Source organism: Pongo abelii, chromosome 1, assembly GCF_028885655.2.
Source record: "Pongo abelii isolate AG06213 chromosome 1, NHGRI_mPonAbe1-v2.0_pri, whole genome shotgun sequence".
NCBI classification, from domain to species: Eukaryota; Metazoa; Chordata; class Mammalia; order Primates; family Hominidae; genus Pongo; species Pongo abelii.
The window spans coordinates 146,425,575-146,448,555 of record NC_071985.2 but is presented as its reverse complement, the minus strand read 5'-3'; the positions used below and the strand labels follow the sequence as shown (position 1 = coordinate 146,448,555).

The 22,981-nt window shown below is 37.5% G+C and overlaps 1 protein-coding gene and 1 long non-coding RNA gene across 2 annotated transcripts in view; one reads left to right on the top strand and one right to left on the bottom strand.

The window, feature by feature from the left end:
• Positions 1-2,742: 2,742 nt before the first annotated feature.
• On the bottom strand, positions 2,743-6,322 carry LOC129050227 (uncharacterized). Its single transcript, XR_008513832.2, has 2 exons — positions 6,058-6,322; positions 2,743-5,265 (listed from the first exon to the last, which is right to left on the bottom strand). It is a non-coding gene; the product is annotated as an uncharacterized LOC129050227 (long non-coding RNA).
• A 167-nt stretch (positions 6,323-6,489) lies between these two features.
• Positions 6,490-22,981, top strand: part of CLCA4 (chloride channel accessory 4) — a 60,199-nt gene continuing 43,707 nt past the window's right edge. Inside the window, exons 1-2 of the mRNA XM_054531705.1 lie at positions 6,490-6,592; positions 10,213-10,309. Coding sequence (XP_054387680.1) covers positions 10,259-10,309 — 51 coding nt within the window. The 5' untranslated portion in view covers positions 6,490-6,592; positions 10,213-10,258. The remainder of the gene's footprint in view (positions 6,593-10,212; positions 10,310-22,981) is intronic.

Below are 22,981 nucleotides of genomic sequence, written 5' to 3'. Positions count from 1 at the left end.
GTGTTATTTCACTTAATATGTTCACATTCTACCAACACCCTCTACCTTCGGCTGACTGATGAATAAGAAAAGACTGAAAGGGAAAGGAACTATGGGTTGCCTCATCTTTCTCCTTCCGTCTATGTCACCATTTTCAGCACAAGTAATTGGCAAATACAGGGAAGTAACACAAATAAAAAAGGATAGGTAGAATTGCGTGGTCTTTTATGTTTCTTAGAATGTCGTTGCTTTCCTTCTGTGTTTGAAGAAAGTTGTGGTTTGAACTAAAAGTGTGGTCTCAAGATGTCAGGGCACCTTCTTACTCAGTCCTAGAAATGGCATGCTTATCTGGCACTTTGAGTCTCACTGACTTTCCAAGCACTCTAGGTCTACCCAAATTCTTTGTGCATGAGCCATCAGGAACCTGTATACAAATGGCACAGTAAGGAATGGCAGATACACATATTACACCTATCTCCACTAGTTACACACGTTCTCTATTGTTCCATCAGGCTTCCCTTATAAAACACAAGTTCAAAGATAAAATTATTAAGAATTTTAAGACAACTGAAGCAGAGGATTAAACTAAGTGCAGGACCCCTTGAGTGCAGGGCCATAAGTGACTACACAGGTCTCTCATGCCCTTGAAACTCACCCTGGACCCACTAAGGGGAAGAAATGTCTTATCAAAAGGCTATGTAGATGGACAACTAAGACTGAGAACTAAATGATCTGCCTGCAACCTCACTTGGTAAGTGACTTAAGCAGTGTGTAAATCAGAGTTAGTCTGACTCTGGAAGCCAATCTCTTTCATCAGTTTATTATATTTCCTCTTGAAAGAAGCTTAGTTGCATGAACTAAGCCAACACTGTACAAGCCTCAGATGTTCAACAGCTTTAGTCCCTATAGCCAAGAAGCATTTTCAGGTTAATCCATTGGCAGGCTCACTCCAGAAACACAATCACAATTATATTAATGCTATTCACAAAACATTATTTGCTGGACGAAGAAAGAAGTGGAAAACTACTTTCCTTATAGTGGTAACAGAATACTTACTAGAACCAAGAATAATAATAACAAAATTAGAATAACAAAATACTTCTAGCTTAATAATAACACTAAGAACTGCTACTATTTACTAAGCACTTTCCATGTGTCAAGCACTACTCTAAGAGCTTCTGCTATATTATCTCATTTTTCTTCATAGAAACCCTAGGTCAATAATATTATTATCCATATTTACAAATCAGGAAGCTGAGGCAAAGAGTGATTCAACAAGTTGAGTAAGGTCATACTGTGTTAGTGAGCTCTATTTGCAGGAAGGTAGAACTAAAGCAATTGACCCAGACAAGATAATCTGTAAATATTTCTAGAGTAATAGTACAAGTAACTTCAGGAACATTTTAGTTTATCTGATGAACATCTAACATTAGCCATTTTTTTTCTTGCATTTTACTTTTCAGAAAAGAATTTTAAATACTTTCATTATAGATCTAATTTTTTATTGTGTAGTCAAGGTCCCATATGCAGGAAATATTTTGTATTTAATTCAATGTTCTGTGTACCTTCCTTATCTATATTTCCAGGAATGAGGAAATAAGGGGAAATTCCCATGGATTCAGGGAAGAACTATTACAAGGGACTATTCTCAACATAGCTATTGACTTTGGAATTTTTATGACTGTGCGTGCATCAAATTTACTAACTTAAAGTATGTAGTTAAATGGCCTAGCTTGCTTGTCTGTTTTGTTTTTCTGTTTTAACACTGGATAATGTGTGTCAATCAAATTTGCTAATTTAACATAACATAGTTGTCTAGTTAGTTGGAGTTTTTTGTTTTGTTGTTCTGTTTTACTGCTGAATAGATTCTTAAATCAGGAGAACTGACGTCTTGCTAATCTTTGTCACTGTGGGCTAGATGGTTTGAGAACCTAGTGAGACTTTGAATCAGAATCCCAAAAGTGGTTTTAGATGCTTTAAATTCTTACCACTTTTTAATCTTTTTTTTTTTTTTTAAATAATAGAGGCAGGGATCTTGCTATGTTGCCCCAGGCTGGTCTCGAACTCCTGGCCTCAAGTGATCCTCCCACCTCAGCTTCCCAAAATGCTGTGACTACAAGTGTAAGCCACCTTACCCCGCCCGTTCTCTGTTTTAAAAGAAAAAAAAATCACCACCTGAAATGATTTAAACTATTAACCAAAAAAAAGCTACTATAGAAAAAATATCTATCATATTTTAATTTAATTCATCAACAATAAGTGACATAAACAATTCTGTGTAAAAAGTCAATATTCTTTGGAACTGTCATTTAATCCTCTGGGAATCTGTTGTAATCAACCTTCGTTTTGACTAATAGCAAAGACACAATCTGATTTTTTAAAGCTCTGATATGCAGAGAAGATAAAAAGAATGGTTGATTCTTGAAAATGTTTTTTGCTCCACTCAACCAAATAACAAATTCTTTACTGTCAAAAAGCATTTTCTAGACTTCACCTGGAATAAGCTAGAAAAAAGGATTGGTAAATTTAAGAAACCTGTTACTAACTTTATTTCATTTTTTATTTATTATTTCTTTTCCTTTTTTTTTTTTTGAGATGGAGTCTCAATATCATGTGGAGAAAACATAATTAGTGTGAGGCCCAAAGAGGAAATAAGTCACTGGTATGGAAATAGGTATTTCCAGGTGCCAGTATTTAGTCTCTGGGGTGAATTTGTTTAAAAAAAATAGATAAATTTATTACAGAAATGATGGGAGAGTAAAGTAAGTTTGAATGTCTATTTCTTTGCATATATGACAAACTATTCCAGACAAAAATAGTGAATATTTCTCTGTAAAATTTCTACCAAAAGAAAATTCCAAAACTTTTCAAGGTACTGTTGTATTCTATGTTTTAAACACAAGATTATCTTGCAAACATTTCCTTGAAACACCTCTTGCCACAACTTAAAACCAGTACTAATTTTCCCAGTCTCAGAAAAAATAGAGAACTGTCGTTCCTGGTTAATGTGTTCTATGCCTCTTAAACTTGAGTGTGTACATGAATCACTTGGGAGCTAGTTAAAATGCAGATTTTGGTTCAGTAAGTTCAGGAGCCCAAGATTCTTTATGTCTAATAAACTCCAGATGATGCTAGAGGACCTCATTTTGCATGTCAAGAATTGAGACTGCCCTACTTCTCATACCTTTGGCTATCTGCCCCTTCCCTCCTAGCTATCACCAATTCACCCTGGGTGGGCACCTGAGTCAGAAGACTTATCAGAGCTCTTCTCCAAGACTTATTCAACAGGAACCAGTGAAGAAGATCAATGTCTCTGACAGAAAAACTATGTGTTGTAAGGCTCGGGGCTCCTCTCTGTCCATTTTTCCTGTTGAAAGAGGGAAGCTGATATAAGAGGTGAGGCCAGTAGACCAAGAGACGGTCAGAACGCTGGCTACATTCATGTCCCCAGTTTTCCCAGTTCCCTTTGAACCTGAGCTGTAGGGGCAGCCTCACCTTTACAGTGCTATTTGAGACAAGCCCAATATTTTTTACATATACCGTACATTTAACTAACTTATTTGAGTTGGTTTTCTTTCACATGCCACCATCGGAGTGCTGCCTAAGTGTAATACTCATACAGTACAATTAAGTTTCAGACAATAACTTGTTTATGTTAATTTCCTTTTTGAGCTAACTAAATCATTTATTGTAACCTTTGTAAGCAGAACCTATTTCCTAAATTTTTGTTTTTTACCTCTTGGTCTGAGTCTTAACACTGTCTAGCACCTGAGACATAGAATTTGTTGTCTCGGATTCATCTATTCATGGAGAACAATCTGTACCACATGACAGGCACTGTGCTGGAGGCTGGGACCACGTGGTCCCTGTTTTCCAGTAGTTTACAATTTAGTAGGGGATATGGATAAAGCAACAAAGTAATGTAATGTGATGTAATATAATGTCATATAAATATAGGAGTATAAAGGAGACAGTATCATGGAGAGGGTGGTACCTCCTCAAAGTCTTGATGGATAAACAAGGGAAATTCCAGCCAGAAAGATCCAAATAGGCAAAGGTACATAAACGAGAACTACAATGCTTTATTTAGAAAAGTGCATATGTTTCATCCCAAAGCATGAAAAGGAGATAACAGGAGGGTCAAGGGTACAGAGGCAATAGGGAAGTAGCCAATACAAATCAAGGCTTTGAAAAACATGACAGTGATCTTGGACTTCTATCCTATAGGCAATAGATAACGATTGTGAAAAGCAGCAACAGGTGTGAATCATGTTTTTACTTAGACTGACTTGCAGGACATACTGAGAGCAATCAAGATAGAGACAAAGAGTTCCGTAGAACAGAGTTGGCAATCTTTGAGCTAGTGAGCCACTGAGCAGAGTTATAATGAGGCAGAATAAAATATTCTAGGGTCAACTGGTTTTTTCTTTTTCATTACCTGTTACAAATATCCTAACTTTCATACATTTTCTTTTACACGTAGGTAATTTGGGAATTGTTACATTCATTTTAAGTATTTCTCTATGAACCTTATACTATTGCATCATTTAAAAGTCTATACCGAGAGTCTCTTACTAAAAGTGAGTTTAATTCACAAAGGTTTATTATTTATTTCTTGCATTTATCTCTTCCATTTTCCGCATTTCCTTTTTGTTTCTTCTGTTTCTCTCCTTTCCTAATATCTATTCGATAGACTGAGTTTTACTCTGCTGGTTTGAAAATTACACATTATGATTTTTAGTCTTCTGGTATTTTTCTCAATTTCTGTTCTTATCTTTAGTATTCACTGATTTATTTCCTACAGTAATAGAATTCTAAAGCTTGTCAGTAGCTATATTTTCCTTATCCCCTTCACTTTCAACAGAAATGCCTTAGTAAGCTCTTTGGTCTCTCTGGACTCCAACACCAACCTGACTCATGTTGGTGTTTTCTAAAGTTTAAACATTGATAGACTTTTGTTGTCATTCATTACTTGTTTAGACAAGGAATTTTACTAAATTATTTACTGATATTTATTTCCTATATCTTATTTGCTTCTAACTGGATAATTTCCTCCAACAGTGCTTTTAACTTGTGTGTTAGGTGGTCTGCGTCTTAGTATCCACTTCATGCAAACATGTAAGTGATAATTAAAAACACCGTTTAATTTTCTTTAAACACTTTGAAAATATATTCTACCACTTCTTGCACCTAGCGCTGCTGTTCAGAAGTGAGCTGGATGTGCAGTTGGTCATCGTCAGCATACAGAGGATAACTGAAGCCATGCGTGGGAGGGAAGATCACCAACTGGAACACAGATAGGGGAAGAGAAGGGAGCCAAGAATGAACTCTGAGAAAAGCCAACATTTAAGGAGTGGATACGAGAAGAGGCATTGTGAGCTAGACTGAAAAGGAATGGCCAGAGTTTTGTAAATGTAATCAGAAGCGCATCATGAAAACCAACAAAAGGGGCAGTTTCAACAAAGAGAGATGATCAGCAACAACCTATTACAGAGAGATCTAGCAATACAAGTATTTCAAATTGTTCTTCGGATGTAACAATATATCCAAGTTACTGCATTTTCTTTAACATAACAAAGGTTTGTATCATTTTTCTATGTTGGTGGGTGGTGGGGGCCGGGGAGAGCACTAGGAAACCAGTAGAGAAGAGGACATAAAAAAGAGAGGAGACAAATAGAACATCAAGGTATTTAGAGAGAATGGAGGATAAAGAGCACAAGTGCACAGACATTACCCTTTACAAAGGTAACGATCAGTGTTCTCTGATGATTAAGGAAAAAAATAGTCATGAAGGCAAGCATTTGAGAGAGTTCATGTCTAGGAGCTTCTATATTCTTCGTGAAATAGGAATCAAGGCCTTTTGCTGATAAGGAGTGAGGTGCGTGAGTAGTGCCAGTAGTATTGGAACTATTAATGATACCAGTAAATAGTACCGGTAGTACAGGTCTACTTGTTTTATATCTCTTTGGATCTGGAATTGGTGGGTTCTTGGTCTCACTGACTTCAAGAATGAAGCAGGGCACCCTACCAATAAGTGTTACAGTTCTTAAAGATGGCATGTCCGCAGTTTCTTCTCACCATGATCTCGCTGACTTCAGGAGTTAGGCTGACCTTCGCAGTGAGCGTTACAGCTCTTACATGCAGCGCATCTGCAATAATTCGTCCCTTCTTGTAGGTTCCTCGCTGGCTTCAGGAGCAAAGCTGCAGACCTTCATGGTGAGTGTTAAAGCTCATAAAAGCTGTGCAAACCCAAAGAGCGAGCACCAGCAAGATTCACATCAAAAAGCAAAACAACACAGCTTCCACACCGCAGAAAGGAACCCCCAACGCGTGGCAGTTGCTGGCTCGGGCAGCCTGCTTTTATTCCGTTATTTGACCCCACCCACATCCTACTGATTGGTCCATTTTACAGAGAGCTGATTGGTCCATTTTACAGAGCACTGATTGGTCTGTTTTGACAGGGTGCTGATTGGTGCATTTACAATCCTCCAGCTAGACATAAACGTTCTCCAAGACACTACCCAACTCAGGAACCCAGCTGGCTTCCCTAGGGGATCCCAGCGCTGGGGCCGTGGGTGGAGCTAATCGCCCATTCTGTGCTGCGCCTGCACAGGTTAGCCCTTGGGCGGTTGATGGGACCGGGGGCTGTGGAGCAGGGGGCGGTGCCTGTCAGGGAGGCTCGGCTGCATGGGAGCCCACGGGGTGGGGAGCTCAGGCATCATGGGCTGCAGGTCTCCAGCCCTGCCTCGTGGGGAGGCGGCTTAGGCCCTGCAAGAATTCAAGCACAGGGCAGGTGGGCAGGCAGCGCTGGGCAACCTGAAGCACCCTCAGCAGCTGCTGGCCCAGGTGCTAAGCCCTTCACTGCCCATGGCCGGTGGCGCTGGCCGGCTGCTCCAAGTGCTGGCCCCCCGGAGCCCATGCCACCCAGAACTGGCGCTGGCCTGCGAACGCCGGGGGTATGGCCGGTTCCCGCGCCTCTCCGTCCACACCTCCCCACAAGTCGAGGGAGCTCTGTCCTCGACCAGCCCAGAGAGGGGCTCCCACAGTGCAGCCGTGGGCTGAAGAGCTCCTCAAGTGTAGCCAGAGCCGATGCCTAGACCGAGGAGGCACTGAGAGCAAACGAGGGCTGCTAACACACTGTCACCTCTCATCTTCTGATTAGACCAAAGAACAAAAACATTTGCCTAGAGTAAATAATTAGATTTCCCCCATTGATTCCCCATAATCAAAAACCAAAATAAACCTAAGACAAAGTGTTGCTTCTATGTCCTTGAAAAGTTGTGAAAAGGAACCATGGTGCTTTATTTATTTATTTATTTTATTATTATTATTATTATTTTTTCTTTTTATCATTATTATTATTATTATTATTATTATTATTATACTTTAGGCTCTATGGTACATGTGCGCAACGTGCAGGTAAGTTACATATGTATACATGTGCCATGCTGGTGCGCTGCACCCACCAACTCGTCATCTAGCATTAGGTATATCTCCCAATGCTATCCCTCCCCCCTCCCCCCACCCCACAACAGTCCCCGAAGTGTGATGTTCCCCTTCCTGTGTCCATGTGTTCTCATTGTTCAATTCCCACCTATGAGTGAGAACATGCGGTGTTTGGTTTTTTGTTCTTGCGATAGTTTACTGAGAATGATGATTTCCAATTTCATCCATGCCCCTACAAAGGACGTGAACTCATCATTTTTTATGGCTGCATAGTATTCCATGGTGTATATGTGCCACATTTTCTTAATCCAGTCTATCATTGTTGGACATTTGGGTTGGTTCCAAGTCTTAGCTATTGTGAATAATGCTGCAATAAACATACATGTGCATGTGTCTTTATAGCAGCATGATTTATAGTCCTTTGGGTATATACCCAGTAATGGGATGGCTGGGTCAAATGGAATTTCTAGTTCTAGATCCCTGAGGAATCGCCACACTGACTTCCACAAGGGTTGAACTAGTTTACAGTCCTACCAACAGTGTAAAACTGTTCCTATTTCTCTACATCCTCTCCAGCACCTGTTGTTTCCTGACTTTTTAATGATTGCCATTCTAACTGGTGTGAGATGGTATCTCATTGTGGTTTTGATTTGCATTTCTCTGATGGTCAGTGATGGTGAGCATTTTTTCATGTGTTTTTTGGCTGCATAAATGTCTTCTTTTGAGAAGTGTCTGTTCATGTCCTTCGCCCACTTTTTGATGGGGTTGTTTGTTTTTTTCTTGTAAATTTGTTGGAGTTCATTGTAGATTCTGGATATTAGCCCTTTGTCAGATGAGAAGGTTGCAAAAATTTTCTCCCATTTTGTAGGTTGCCTGTTCACTCTGATGGTACTTTCCTTTGCTGTGCAGAAGCTCTTTAGTTTAATTAGATCCCATTTGTCAATTTTGGCTTTTGTTGCCATTGCTTTTGGTGTTTTAGACATGAAGTCCTTGCCCATGCCTATGTCCTGAATGGTTTTGCCTAGGTTTTCTTCTAGGGTTTTTATGGTTTTAGGTCTAACATTTAAGTCTTTAATCCATCTTGAATTGATTTTTGTATAAGGTGTAAGGAAGGGATCCAGTTTCAGCTTTCTACATATGGCTAGCCAGTTTTCCCAGCACCGTTTATTAAATAGGGAATCCTTTCCCCATTTCTTGTTTTTGTCAGGTTTGTCAAAGATCAGATAGTTGTAGATATGTGGCATTATTTCTGACGGCTCTGTTCTGTTCCATTGATCTATATCTCTGTTTTGGTACCAGTACCATGCTGTTTTGGTTACTGTAGCCTTGTAGTATAGTTTGAAGTCAGGTAGCGTGATGCCTCCAGCTTTGTTCTTTTGGCTTAGGATTGACTTGGCGACGCGGGCTCTTTTTTGGTTCCATATGAACTTTAAAGTAGTTTTTTCCAATTCTGTGAAGAAAGTCATTGGTAACTTGATGGGGATGGCATTGAATCTGTAAATTACTTTGGGAAGGATGGCCATTGTCATGATATTGATTCTTCCTACCCATGAGCATGGAATGTTCTTCCATTTGTTTGTATCCTCTTTTATTTCCTTGAGCAGTGGTTTGTAGTTCTCCTTGAAGAGGTCCTTCACATCCCTTGTAAGTTGGATTCCTAGGTATTTTATTCTCTTTGAAGCAATTGTGAATGGGAGTTCACTCATGATTTGGCTCTCTGTTTGTCTGTTATTGATGTATAAGAATGCTTGTGATTTTTGTACATTGATTTTGTATCCTGAAACTTTGCTGAAGTTGCTTATCAGCTTAAGGAGATTTTGGGCTGAGACAATGGGGTTTTCTAGATATACTATCATGTCATCTGCAAACAGGGACAATTTGACTTCCTCTTTTCCTAATTGAATACCCTTGATTTCCTTCTCCTGCCTAATTGCCCTGGCCAGAACTTCCAACACTATGTTGAATAGGAGTGGTGAGAGAGGGCATCCCTACCATAGTGCTTTAATTGCATGTTTAAGAATCTATTACATTTTCCTTTTAATCTTATGAGATGGAAGTTGTTTGATGAGTCTCTGATTCTTTGGGGAAAATTGTGGTTCCAACCTAGATTTTTGTAATTCTAAGCTCTATAATTAAGGCAAAGACTCAGTTAACAGAATTTTACAGTTAAAGTATGATCAGGGAGCAAAATTTTGGTCCCTATATAGTTTCCTAGGGTTGCTGTAACAAAATGCCACAAACATGGCAGAATTTTATTGTGTCATAGTTCTGGAAAATAGGAGTCCAAGATTAAGGTGTTGGCAGGTTGATTCCTTCCGAGTTTTTGAGGGCTGTGAGACAGAATTAGTTCCATTCCTTTTCCCCCCGAGCTTTTGGTAGTTTGCTCGCAATCTTTGGCATTCTTTGGTTTATAGACACATCACCTGATCCCTTGCTTCATGTCTATGTGGTGTTGTCTCTATTTGAGGGTCTATGTCTAAATTTCACCATTTTATAAGTACACTAGTTATATTGAAACAGGAGCTTCACCAGTATAATCTCTTAATTAATTAACATCTTTAATGGCTTTATTTTCAAATAAAGTTATATTCTGAAGTACTAGGGGTCCAGACTTCAACATATGAATTTTTGGGGTAACAAGATTCAACCCATAGTAGCCCTCTTCCAAACTTCCAAAAACCCTTTCCAAACAGTCCGTTTCAAAGCTTTTTGGGTCGTGAAAGTGACCTAGGGTATTTCAAACTCTCAGTCTATGATTATTACCTTTTAGTTTTTATTTTTTCCCAGTTTTTCTGCTTATGAGAAGAAAAGCAAAGGTGAAAAGGAGGAAGCCATGTATGTGAACAACCTAGGAGAAAGGTGCTGGCAGCCTAAAGAAACAGATGTGAGTGGAATTCTGTTCTATATAAGAAGTCTGACTGCCATTTAAAAATTCAGGATTTTAAAAAATAATTTTGTTTAAACAAGAGGGTCAAAAATACCAGCCAATCAATAATTGAAAAGAGTTAAGATTTAGTGAATGACATAAACTATGCATCTGACAAAGGCCTAATATCCAGAATGCATAAGAAACTTAATTCAACAAGCCAAAAACAACCCCATTAAAAAGCGAGCAATCACGCCTGTAATCCCAGCACTTTGGGAGGGCGAGGCAGGTGGATCACGAAGTCAGGAGTTCGAGACCAGCCTGACCAACATGGTGAAACCTGTCTCTACTAAAAATACAAAAATTAGCAGGGCGTGGTGAGGCACATCTGTAATCCCAGCTACTCAGGAGGCTGAGGCAGGAGAATCGCTTGAACCTGGGAGGTGGAGTTTGCAGTGAGCCGATATCATGCCACTGCACTCCAGCCTGGAGTCAACAGAGTGAGGCTCCGTCTCAAAAAAAAAGTGGGCAAAAGACATGAACAGATGCTTCTCAAAAGAAGACATATAAGTGGCCAACAAACATATAAAAAAATGCTGAGCATCACCAGTAGTCAGAAAACTGCAAATCAAAACCATAATGAGATACCATCTCACACCAGTCTAAAGTCAAAAAGCAATAGATGTTGGCAAGGGTGCAGAGAAAAGGGAACACTTATATATTGTCAGTAAAACGTAAATTTGTTCAGCTACTGCAGAAAGCAATTTGGAGATTCCTCAAGGAACTAAAAATAGAATTATCATTCAATCCAGCAACCCCATTAGTGGGTATATAGCAAAAGGAAAGAAATGATTCTACCAAAAGGACACATGCACTCGTAAGTTCATCACCACACTATTCACAATAGCAAATACGTGGAATCAACCTAGGTGACCATCAATGGTAGACCAAATAAAGAAAATGTGGAATATATACACCATGGAATACAATGAAGCCATAAAAAGGTACAAAATCACACCCTTTGCAGAAATATGGATGGGTCTGGAGGCCATAACCTTAAGCAAATTAATGCAGGAACAGAAAACCAAACACTATATGTTCTCACCTTTAAGTGTGAGCTAAACATCGAGCACACATGGATATAAACATGGGAACAATAGACGCTAGGGAGGAAGAGAGGGGTGCATGAGTTAAAAAATACCTATTGTGTACTATGCCCACTACCTGGGTGATGGGATCATTCCTACCCCAAAACTCAGCATGATGCAATATACCCATGTAGCAAACATGCACATGTACCCCTGAATCTAAAATAAGTCAAAATTATTTTTTAAAAATTAGTGAATATAATCCTGATAAAATTAATAGAATTTTAGAGTTGAAAAGAATCTTAGGAATTATCTATTCTAATATCTTAATTTGCCACATCATATTATAGAAGGTCAGAGAGGTGGCAAAGTTAGACCCAGAAACCATTTCTCCAGGTTTCTAATACAGTGGTTCTTCCTCTGTCTCTTATGAGACCCAGTGTGTTCTACATGACAATAAATCAATCAGTAAATACCTGCTAAAAATCCTTAATTATGAAAGAAGGCAAAATATAAGGCATGACTGATGCTTCAAAGAAGTTTACAATTTTGTTAGAGAAATAAGACAAGTATACTGTATAAAGATGATAATAGGTAATTTTAGGTTATTTTCTTTCTGGATGAGAACTGCCTCCTGCATCCAGATCTCCAGGACTTTAGAACTTTTTTCTCATATGACCCCCATATTCTGGCCACAGGTGATTGGTTTAGAGATTGGCATGTGACCCATGATGGGCCAATTATAGTATCTCATCCCCCTCCCACTCTGGTAATTGACCAAGGGGTGGGTACCTAATCCAAGCCAGGCCAATCAAAGTATTCGCCTAAGAAACTGAATGAATCCATTCCTTTCCGGTGAGAGAAGCTTTAAAACATAAAACTCAGTTTCTGTTCTTGGCTCCGTTTCTTGTCATATGCACAAGGTCAGCCTTCATAAGAGAGAAGGGAAGTGACTAAAGGAAGTAGAAACAAAGGAGAGAGAGAGAATGTGTAAGTTCCTGGTTTTGACCACTCCTGAAATTAGCTGTACCTTGACCTTCCCACACTTCCTTGTTCAGTCTTTGCTGGGATCTAGTAAGTATTTACCGCATGTTAAGCACGAATCTAAGCATTTCACAATAAAAACCCATTTAATCCTCACAACAATCCTGTGAGGTAAGAATCATTACTACCCTGATTTTACAGAAACTAAAGCACAGATTTAGTAACTTGCTTAAGATCACACTACTGGTAACAGTAATCAAGCTTGGATTCAAATTCAGGCAGTGTGTACCAGAGCCTGCTCTTTCAACCAGAATGTCGTATATATTTCTGTTATACGTTGCATTACACTAAGTTGCAGTCATTTATCTCCATGTCTGTCTTCCATGCTAATCTGTGACCTCACTAAAGTCAAGGGCTATATTTAACTTCTTTTTGTATCTTTAAGGCCTACTACAGGGCCTGGTTAATAGTCAGTAGGGCACTCAGCAAATGCTTGTTGGACTATTGGTAACCCTGGAAAACTGAGGTTACCAGTACCTGACACCAACCTACCTAATAAAGCTACCTAATAAAGGCAATAGCACTGTGGTAAGTGTTTAACTCATTAACTTAAACATGTGAGATAATAAAAAATGTTAAACCTTCATCCTCTTAAGTTTCTAAATTTTTCCTTATGGCAAAATATATAAAAAATAAAATTTACCTTTTTAACCATTTTTAAGTACACAATTCGGTGGCACTAAATACATTCACACTTTTGTGCAACCACCACCCCCATCCATCTCTAGAACATTTTCATCTTCCCAAACTAGAACTCTACCCATTAAAAATAACTTCCCATTCTCACCTCTCCCCAGTTCCTGGCAACCACCATTCTACTTTCTGTCTCTAAGAATCTGACTCCTATGGGTACCTCATAAAAATTGACCCATACAATATTTGTGTCATTTTGTGACTGGCTTGTTCCACATAGTATAATGTCTTCAAGGTTCATCCACGTTGTAGCATGTGTCAAAATTTCCTTCCTTTATAAGGCTGAATAATATTCAGTTGCACATATATATCACTTTTTTTATTCATTCATCCATCAATGAACACTTTGGTTGTTAACTGTAAATAATGCTGCAATGAACATGGGTGTACAAATATATGTTCAAGTTCCTATTTTCAGTTCTTTTGGGTATATACCCAGAAGTGAAATCACTGAATTATATGGTAATTCTGTGTTTACATTTTTGAAGAATCACCATACTATTTTTCAAGATTGCTGCATCATTTTACTTTCCCACCAGCAATGCAGGAGTGTCCCAATTTCTCCACATCCTTGCCAACACTTGTTATTTTATGTTTTTTGTTTTGTTCGTTTGATGATAATAGCTTCCTAGCAAGTGTGAAGCAGTGTCTCATTGTGAAGTTTCTAACATTTTTGACCAGTGTTTATCTTTCTGGCAACTCTGCATATTCTAAATTTCATACTACTCTTGAATCCTACACTGAAAGAAAACTTCTTTGAAATCATAGAAATAAAGAACACTTCCCAAAGGATAGTATTCATTCTATTTTATGCATACTGGTATGGAGGTGCTGAAATACTCTACATTTTGTGCTTAATATTACAAAATTCACACTTTTTTCCTAGTTAACCCTATGTTAGTCTTTGTCCTGTCTTTAATTGAGCAGTTCATTTAGACCCAATTGGCCTTTATTCTGTTTATATCAGCTTTCCAATTTTTCAGTCATTCAAACTTTTTATCCAGTTCTTGAGGTAAGAGTTATCAACAAGTGAATGAAGAAGCACGTTATTTATTAACTGCATTTTCTAAAATCTAGGGGCAAATTTTAAAACATTGTATGCTCTTTATATTATATATTAATTATTTATTTAAACATTGTATATTATTTATATTATTTTATATTATTACCTTATGAAGTATATTATTACCTTATGAAGTTTTCTCCCTTAAAAACATATTGTCTTAAATAACCGTCAAAAGAATTTACTTACAAAAAAAAACAGAGCAAACTTTTTATTGACTTGTGTGGCAGGTACTTTGTCTAAAAGAAAATTAAAATTGATTTGCTCTGTGACAATCTTCTGAATAAAATATCTCAAAGTACACAGAAACATTAAATTTCTATCTAAAGGGAAAACCCATTACATAAACACTGTATTTCACTAAATAAGGAGCTCAATAATAACTTTCAACTTGCTTACTTTGAAGCACATATATGTAGAAAGAAGAAAAACAAGCAGCCCAACCAATAATTAGTTGGGCAAGTATTTCATTGAAAGAGGGACCTTTCCTTCCAACCATCCCTCCCCCAGGTGTCAAGAGAATTGTCTGAGCAGGTTTTACAAGAATAATTCAAAAGCTGAAATAAGATATGAATGGCACAGCTGACTCTGTACCAAGAAGGAAGGCCATGCAGGGTAGAGAAATGCAAAGATGTGAATGCCTAGTAAAGAAAGTAGATCAAGCATGAAGGATTATGTGGGTGACAGGGCTGCCACCATAAGCCTATTTGACCATAGCAGAGAAATGATTTATAATAATGCATTTACATCCAAGTCAAACAAATAAAGGCATAGTCTGGCCATTATAGTCAATATGGTGAACATCAGTGCTTCTCAAAATTTAATGTGCATATGAATCATCTGAGAATCTGTTAAAATGCAGATTCTGATTCAGTAGGTCTGGGATAATGCCTGAAACTCTGCATCTCTGACAAGCTCCCGCTGATGACAATGCAGCAATGCAGCTGGTCCATAGACCACACATTTTTTTTTTTTGAGACAAAGTCTTGGTCTGTCTCCCAGGGTGAAGTGCAGTGGTGCAATATCTTGGCTCACTGCAACCTCTTTCTCCCAGGCTCAAGCTATTCTCTTGCCTTAGCCTCCCAAGTAGCTAGGATTACAGGCATGCGCCCACCACACTAGGCTAATTTCTGTAATTTTAGTAGAAACGGGGTTTCACCAGGTTGACCAGGCTGGTCTCGAACTCCTGACTTCAAGTGATCCACCCACCTCAGCCTCTCAAAGTGCTGGGATTACAGGTGTGAGCCACTGTGCCCAGACCATAGACCACACTTTTAATAGCATGATGTACAGAATCAGAAGATACAGTGAATCAGTGGAAATTGAAATTTTCTGAGGCTCTTGGTGGCGTGTGCCTGTACTCCCAGCTACTCAGGAGGCTGAGGCAGGAGAATCGCTTGAACCCGGGAGCCAGAGGTTGCAGTGAGCGGAGATCATGCCACTGCACTCCAGCCCCTCCAGCCTGGGCGACAGAGCGAGACTCCGTCTCAGAAAAAAAAAAAAAAAAAAAATTTTTGCTATTCTGATAAAAGAGCAGACATTGTTGGGGCCACCACAATCCTCTGTAGCTGCAGCAGCCATCTTATGATGAGTAAAAAGCCACCAATCCAAGGTTGGTGAAGAAATATAGAAAGAACCTGTGTCTTCAGTGCCATCATTAAGCTACTATACCAGCCCAGGCTGCCTTATAAAGAAAATAAATCCATATTTGGTTCAGCCACTATTTATCAGGTGTTACAACTGGAAACACTCCTAATAAATAGATATAGGCTATAAGTACTAATGTGTCAAGTGTGGACAAACAAGCTAGCAGGACAGGGAGAGAGAGGAGGAGTAAAAGACCTGGGTAATCTGGCCGGGCACGGTGGCTCATGCCTGTAAACCCAGCACTTTGGGAGGCCAAGGCAGGCAGATCATGAGGTCAAGATATCAAGATCATCCTGGCCAACATGGTGAAACTCCGTCTCTACTAAAAATACAAAAATTATTCAGGTGTGGTGGCACATGCCTGTAGTCCCAGCTACTCATGAGGCTGAGGCAGGGGAATCGCTTGAACCCAGGAGGCAGAGGTTGCAGTGAGCTGAGATCGTGCCACTGCACTCCAGCCTGGATAACAGATCGAGACTCCGTCTCAAAAAAAAAAAAAGACCTGGGTAATCCAAACTGAGCTAAGCTTCTGTGAATAAGCAAGAATCCACTGTGGACTAGAAACCCCCAGCTTTTCATAGACTTCATTTTTTTGAAGCAATTTTAGGTTCACAGCAAAATTGAGAAAAAGGTACAGAGATTTCCCATATATTCCAGTTTCCTACACGTGCATAGCCTTCCCCGTTATCAACATCCCTACCAAATATAGTGATATATTTGTTATAATTGATAAACCTACATTGACACTACATATAGGTTACATTAGAGTTCACTTTTGGTGTTGTACATTCTATGTGTTTTGACAAATGTATAATGACGTGTCCACCATTATAGTATCATACAAAGTAAAAATCTGTGCTTTGACTTTTTATCCTCACCCTCCCCTACTCAGTCTCTAGCAATCACTCACCTTTTTACTGTCTCCAAAGTTTTGTCTTTTCCAGAATGCCAGAGTGTCAAATAGTTGGAATTCTACAGTTTGCAGCCTTTTCAAATTGGCTTCTTTGATTTAGTAATATTTATTTAAGATTCCTCCATGTCTTTTCATGGCTTGGTAACATTTCTTTCTAGTGGTAAATAATATTTCATTGTCTGGATGTACCACAGTTTAATTATCCACTCATCTACTGAAGGATATCTTGACTGCTTCCAAGTTTTGGCAATTATGAATAAAGCTGCTATAATCATCCATGTGCAGGTTTTTGTGTAGACGTGTTTTCAACTCTTTTGAATAGATACCAAGGAATATAATTGCTGAATCATATAGCAAGAGTATGTTTAGCTTTGTAAGAAACTGTCTTCCAAAGTGGCTATGCCATTTTGTATTCCTGCCAATGAGAGTTCTTCTGGCTCCATTACTGCTATCATTTGATCTTGTCAGTATTCTGGTTTTTGGCCAAATAGGTGTGCAGTGGTATTTCATTGTGGTTTTAATTTGCATTTCCCTGATGACCTATGGTGTGGAGCATCTTTTCATATGCTTATTTTCCATCTGCATATCTTCTTTGGTGAGTTGTCTGTTAAGGTCCTTGGCCCATTTTTTAATTAGGTTGGTTTCAGAATCCTTCATATATTTTGAATAACTGTCCTTTCTCAGATGTGTCTTTTGCAAATATTTTCTCCCAATCTCTGGCTTACCTTCTTATTCACTTGACATTGTCTTTTGCAGAGCAGAAGTTTTAAATGCTGATGAAATCCAGCCTATCAATGATTTATTTCATGAATTGTGCCTTTGTACTGCATTTAATAAGTCATCACCATATACAGGTCACTTAAGTTTTCTCCTATGTTATCTTCAAGGAGTTTTATAGTTTTGCATTTCACATTTAGGTCTATGATCCATTTTGGGTTAACTTTTTTGTGAAGGGTGTCAGGTTTGTGACTAAATTCTTTTTTGTTTTGCATGTGGATGTCCAGTTGTTCTAGCACCAAACTATCTTTACTTAATTGTATTTTCTTTGCTCCCTCGTCATCAGTTATGATCAGTTAAGCATATTTGTTGATCTATTTCTGGGCTATCTATTCTGTGTCCTTGATCTATTTACCTATTCTTTTGCCAGTACCACACTGTCTGAATTACTATAGCTTTGTAGTAAGTCCTGAAGTCAGGTAGTGTCAATAATCCAATTTTGTTCTTCTCCTTCAATATTATATTGACTATTCTGGGTATTGGCTCTCCATATAAATATTAAAACCAGTTTGTTGATATCCACAGAATAACTTGCTTGGATTTAGATTGGGGTTGCTTTGAATCTATAGATCAAGTTGGGAAGAACTGACATCTTGACAATATTGAATCTTCTTATCCATGAACATGAAATATCTTTCCATTATAGTTCTTCGATTTCGTTCGTCAGAGTTTTGTAGCTTTCCATATATAGATCATATAAATATTTTGGTAGACTATATCTATTTCTTTTTTTCAGTTCTAATGTAAATGATATTGTGTTTTTAATTTCAAATTCCTTTTGGTCATTGCTGGTGTATAGGAAAGTGATTAACCTTTGTATATTAACTTTGGATCCTGCAACTTTACTATAATTATTTATTAGTTCCCGGAATTTTTTGTCAACTTTTTCAAATTTTCTACATAGACACTCAAGTCATCTGTGAACAATGGCAATTTTATTTCTTCCTTCCCAATCTGTATATCTTTTATTTCTCCCTCCTGCACCCTCCCCCCACCCACTTTTTTTTTCCTATTGCATTAACTAGAATTACCAGTATGTTGTTGAGGAGTGGTGAGAGCGACACTTTTGCCTTGTTTCTGATCTTGGAGGAAAAACTCTGATTTCTCACTATTAAGGAAAATATTAGCTGTGGGTTTTTTTGTAGATATTCTTTGTCAAGTTCAGGAAATGCTCCTCTATCCCTGGTTTACTGAGAATTTTTATCATGAATGGGTGTTTGGTTTGTCAAATGCTTTTTTTGCATCTATTGATATGATCATGTGATTTTCTAGTTTTATCCTATTAATGTGATGAATTAGATTAATTCATTTTCCAATGTTGAATCAACCTTGTATAAAGGGATAAAAACCTAGGGTAAATCCTATTTGGTCATGGTGTGTAATTCTTTTTATACATTTTTTGATCCACTTTACTAATATTTTGTTGAGGACTTTTGCATGAGAGATATTGGTCTGTAATTGTCTTTTTCTTATAATGTCTTTGTCTGGTATTGGTTTTAGAGTAACATTTGCCTCATAGAATGAGTTGGAAAGTAACCCCTCTGCTTCTAACCTCTGAAAGAGATTGTCAAGAATTGGTTTAATTTCTTTCTTAAATGTTGGTATAAATCACCAGTGAACCCATCTGGACTTGTTGCTTTCTGTAGGAAGTTACTAATTATTGATTCAATTTCCTTAACTTATGCAGGCCTATTCCAATGGTCTATTTGTGCCTGTGTGAGTCTTGGCCGATTGTGACTTTCAAGGAATTGCTCCATTTCATCTAGTTATCAAATTGTGGGCATAAAGCTAAAGCTGTTCATAGTATTTCCTTATTATCCTTCTAATGTCCATGGGATCTGTAGTAATATCCTTTATCTCATTTCTGATGTCAGCAATTTATGTCCTCTCTCTTTTTTCTTAGCCTGGCTACAGACTTATCAGTTTTATTGTTCTTTTCAAAGAACCAGATTTTGGTTTCATTGATTTTCTCTATTAATGTCCTGTTTTAAATGTTATTGTTTTTTGTTCTACTTATTTCTTTTATTCTGCACAGTTTTATTAAATTTTCCCTTTTTTTCTAGTTTCCTAAGTTTTTTCTATCCTTTTACTTTTAAGCTTACATGTCTTTATATTTAAAGGGAGTTTCTTGTAAACAATATCTAGATGGATCTTGTTTTTTGATTCGCTCTGACAATCTCTGTCTTTTGATTGGTACATTTAGACTTGATGTTCAAAGTGATTATTGATGTAGTTGGATTACTGTCTACCATATTTGTTACTATTTTTCTATTTGTTTTCCTTGCTATTTTTCTATTTGTTTTCTTTTGTTGCTATTTTTGTCTTCCTATCTTTTCCTGCCTTTCGTGGTTTTAACTGAGGATTTTATATGATCTATTTTCTCTTCTTTCTTAGCATTATCTGTTATGATTCTTGTATTTTTTTAGTGGTTGCCCTAGAATTTGCAATATACACTTACAACTAATCCATCTCCATTTTCAAATAACACTACATCACTTCACAGGTAGTGCGAGTACCTTATAATACAAAATAATTATAATTCCTCTGCCTCATTTTTTGTATCATTGCTGTCATTCATTTCATTAAAATATAAGCACATATAAGCACATATATTATATATATGATATGTAAAAAGACATATGTTATATCTACATATGTAGATAGATATAGCGTACATCTATCTATATAAATGATCTATAATATATACCCATAAGCATACATAATCTATTGTTACTATTACTTTTGAACAACTGAAAATAAGATAAATAAAAGTTTTTATCTTCACTTATTCCTCCTTTAGTGCTCTTCTTTTCTTTATAGAGATCTGAGTTTCTGACCTATATTATTTCCTCTTCTCTAAAGAACTTTTTTAAACATCTTTTGCAGGGCAGGACTACTGGCAATAAATTTCCTTAATTTTTGTTTGAGAAACTCTTTATTACTCCCTCATTTTTGAAGAATAATTTCACAGGGTACAGAACTCTGGGTTGATGGGGGTTCTTTTGTCTCAACACTTTAAATATTTTATTTCACTCTCTTCTTGATTACATGGCTTCTGAGGAAAGTCAAATGTAATTTTTTGTTTCTCTATAGGTAAAATCCTCATTGAGAATTTTTTTAATCTTTAATTTTTTGTAGTTCAAAAATGATAAGCCTAGGTGTAATTTTTTTTAACATTTATCCCACTTGGTGTTCTCTGAGCTTCCTGGATCCATACGTTAATTTGGGAAAATTCTCAGTCTTTATTGTGTCAAATATGACTTCTATTCCTTTCTCTCTTTCTTCTCCTGGTATTCCCATCATGCCTATGTTACACCTATTGTAGTTGTCTTGCAATCCTTGGACATTCTTTTCTATTTTTTGCATTGTTTGTTCTCTTTGCTTTTCAGTTTTGGAGGTTTGTATTGATATAGCCACAACCTTAGTGATTGTTTCATAAGTTGTGTCCAATCTACTAATAGGCACACCAAAGTATTCTTCATTTCTATTACAATATTTTTTTATCTCTAGCATTTTTTTCATTCTTTCATAGGATTTCCACCTCTCTGCTTATATTGCCCATCTGGTTTTGCATGCTGTTTCCTTTGTCCATTAGTATATTAATGATTTTTGTTTAAAATTTCTGGTCTGATTCCAATATCCTTGCCATGTCTGATGATTCCAATATCCCTGCCGTGTCTGGTTCTGATCCCTCCTCTCTCTCTTCAAATTGTAGTTGTTTTGCTTTTTAGTATGCCTTGTAATTTTTTCTTGGTAGCTAAACATGATGTACTGAGTAAAAGGAACTGCCACAAGTAGACCTGTAAAAATGTGGTGGTAAGGTCGGGGGTGGGGGAGAGCAAAAATGTCCTATCATCCTACGATTAGTCTTTCAGTGAGCCTACGCCTCTGGACTGGAAAATGTTACAAATGTGTCTCAGGTTTTTCTCCCTCCTTAGATGGAACAGGATGGCTACAGTTGGCTGGAGCTGGGTATTTCCCTTCCTTCAAGTCAGTTAGGCTCTGAAGAAACCCCAGCACGTTAGGCTCTGGTTAAATAGCTTTTCCTGAGAGAAGGCCTTGTTAAGAACAGAGTGCTCTGACATATTTTTAAATAGTTTTTCCCCCTCCTGCTACTGGAAGCATAAAGTTTTTGTTTGTTTGTTTGTTTCTAGTATTTACTATGAGAACCTGGTCAAGCTTCTGGAGGTAAAACTTACATAAATGTTGCACCTGCCCTGCCCCACGCCCATGGCTGGCTCACCCTGGAGTTTTTAACTCTCAGACTTGTCCACACTGAGCTTCCAGCAAGTAGTCAATTACAGTTCAGATTTCCTACCTTGGCACTGGTTCTCATGGAGGTTTCCACTCCTAAGTCTATACACCAGTAAGCTAAGACCCTGTATTCACCTGTCTGCTCCTATTTTGGGGGCAGCAGTTTGCCGTGTGTCCTCACCTCTCTCAGATATCCAAGAAGAGTTGTTGATTTTTCAGTGTGTTCAACATTTTACTTGTTAGAATGGAGTAGAAACTTCAAAGCTCCTTACCTGTGAAATGGGAAATGAGAAGTTGATCTCCAGCTTTTTCATAAATAATGTAGTATTTTTTTAATGTCAAAAGAATGTCAGGAGTCTACTTCCCGAATTCAGATACATAATAATAATAGCCTCTATTTGTTGAGCACTTACTATGTGTCAGGCAGTGTTCTAAGTGTCATATATATATATGTGTGTATATATGTATATATGTATATATATGTATATATGTATATATGTATATATATATGTATAAAATATATATTTTTTAATTCTTCGTGTTGGAAGTTTAATTAGAAGTAGAAATGTTGGCTATTTTCTACCTCTGTGATTTTGACCTCTCTTTTAAACACAATTCTGGTATGTGTTCTTCCTTCATAAAATATAAAATAGAATAGTAAAATAAAATAAAAATAACAGAGTAAAATAAAATATAAAAATTCTACCAATTCTTTAAGACCTAGCTGAAATATCATCATTTTCTAACTCCATCACTAGCCCTGACTCACCTAGGGAATCCCTAGGGTCATGACTCCTTGTTCTTTCCTCCTCGCTATCATATAATTTTATTACGGCACTTATGAGATTATGTCATAGGTCTTCACTAGGACATTGCCTTCACAAGATTATGGATTCCTTAAGGGTAGCAACTTTTTATTTTCTCAGCTTATCACAAAGGAAATACACCATAAACATTTAAGGAATTAGTATAATCACTATATGACCTGCTAAATTTGTTTTTCCCAGACAAGATTTCTGTTGCTCCCCAGTAACAAAAGTTTAAGCTTCTGCATTAGAAAAAAGAAAATTGTAAAATTTGTCAGAATCCGGTTTTTGCACTGGCATTTTAATCATTTCTTTCAATATTCTTCCTCAAATAGAGGGGTTGATTGACCATAAGTTGGTCTCCTTACTAGGGAAAATGGTGTATCTTCAAGGAATGCAGCATAA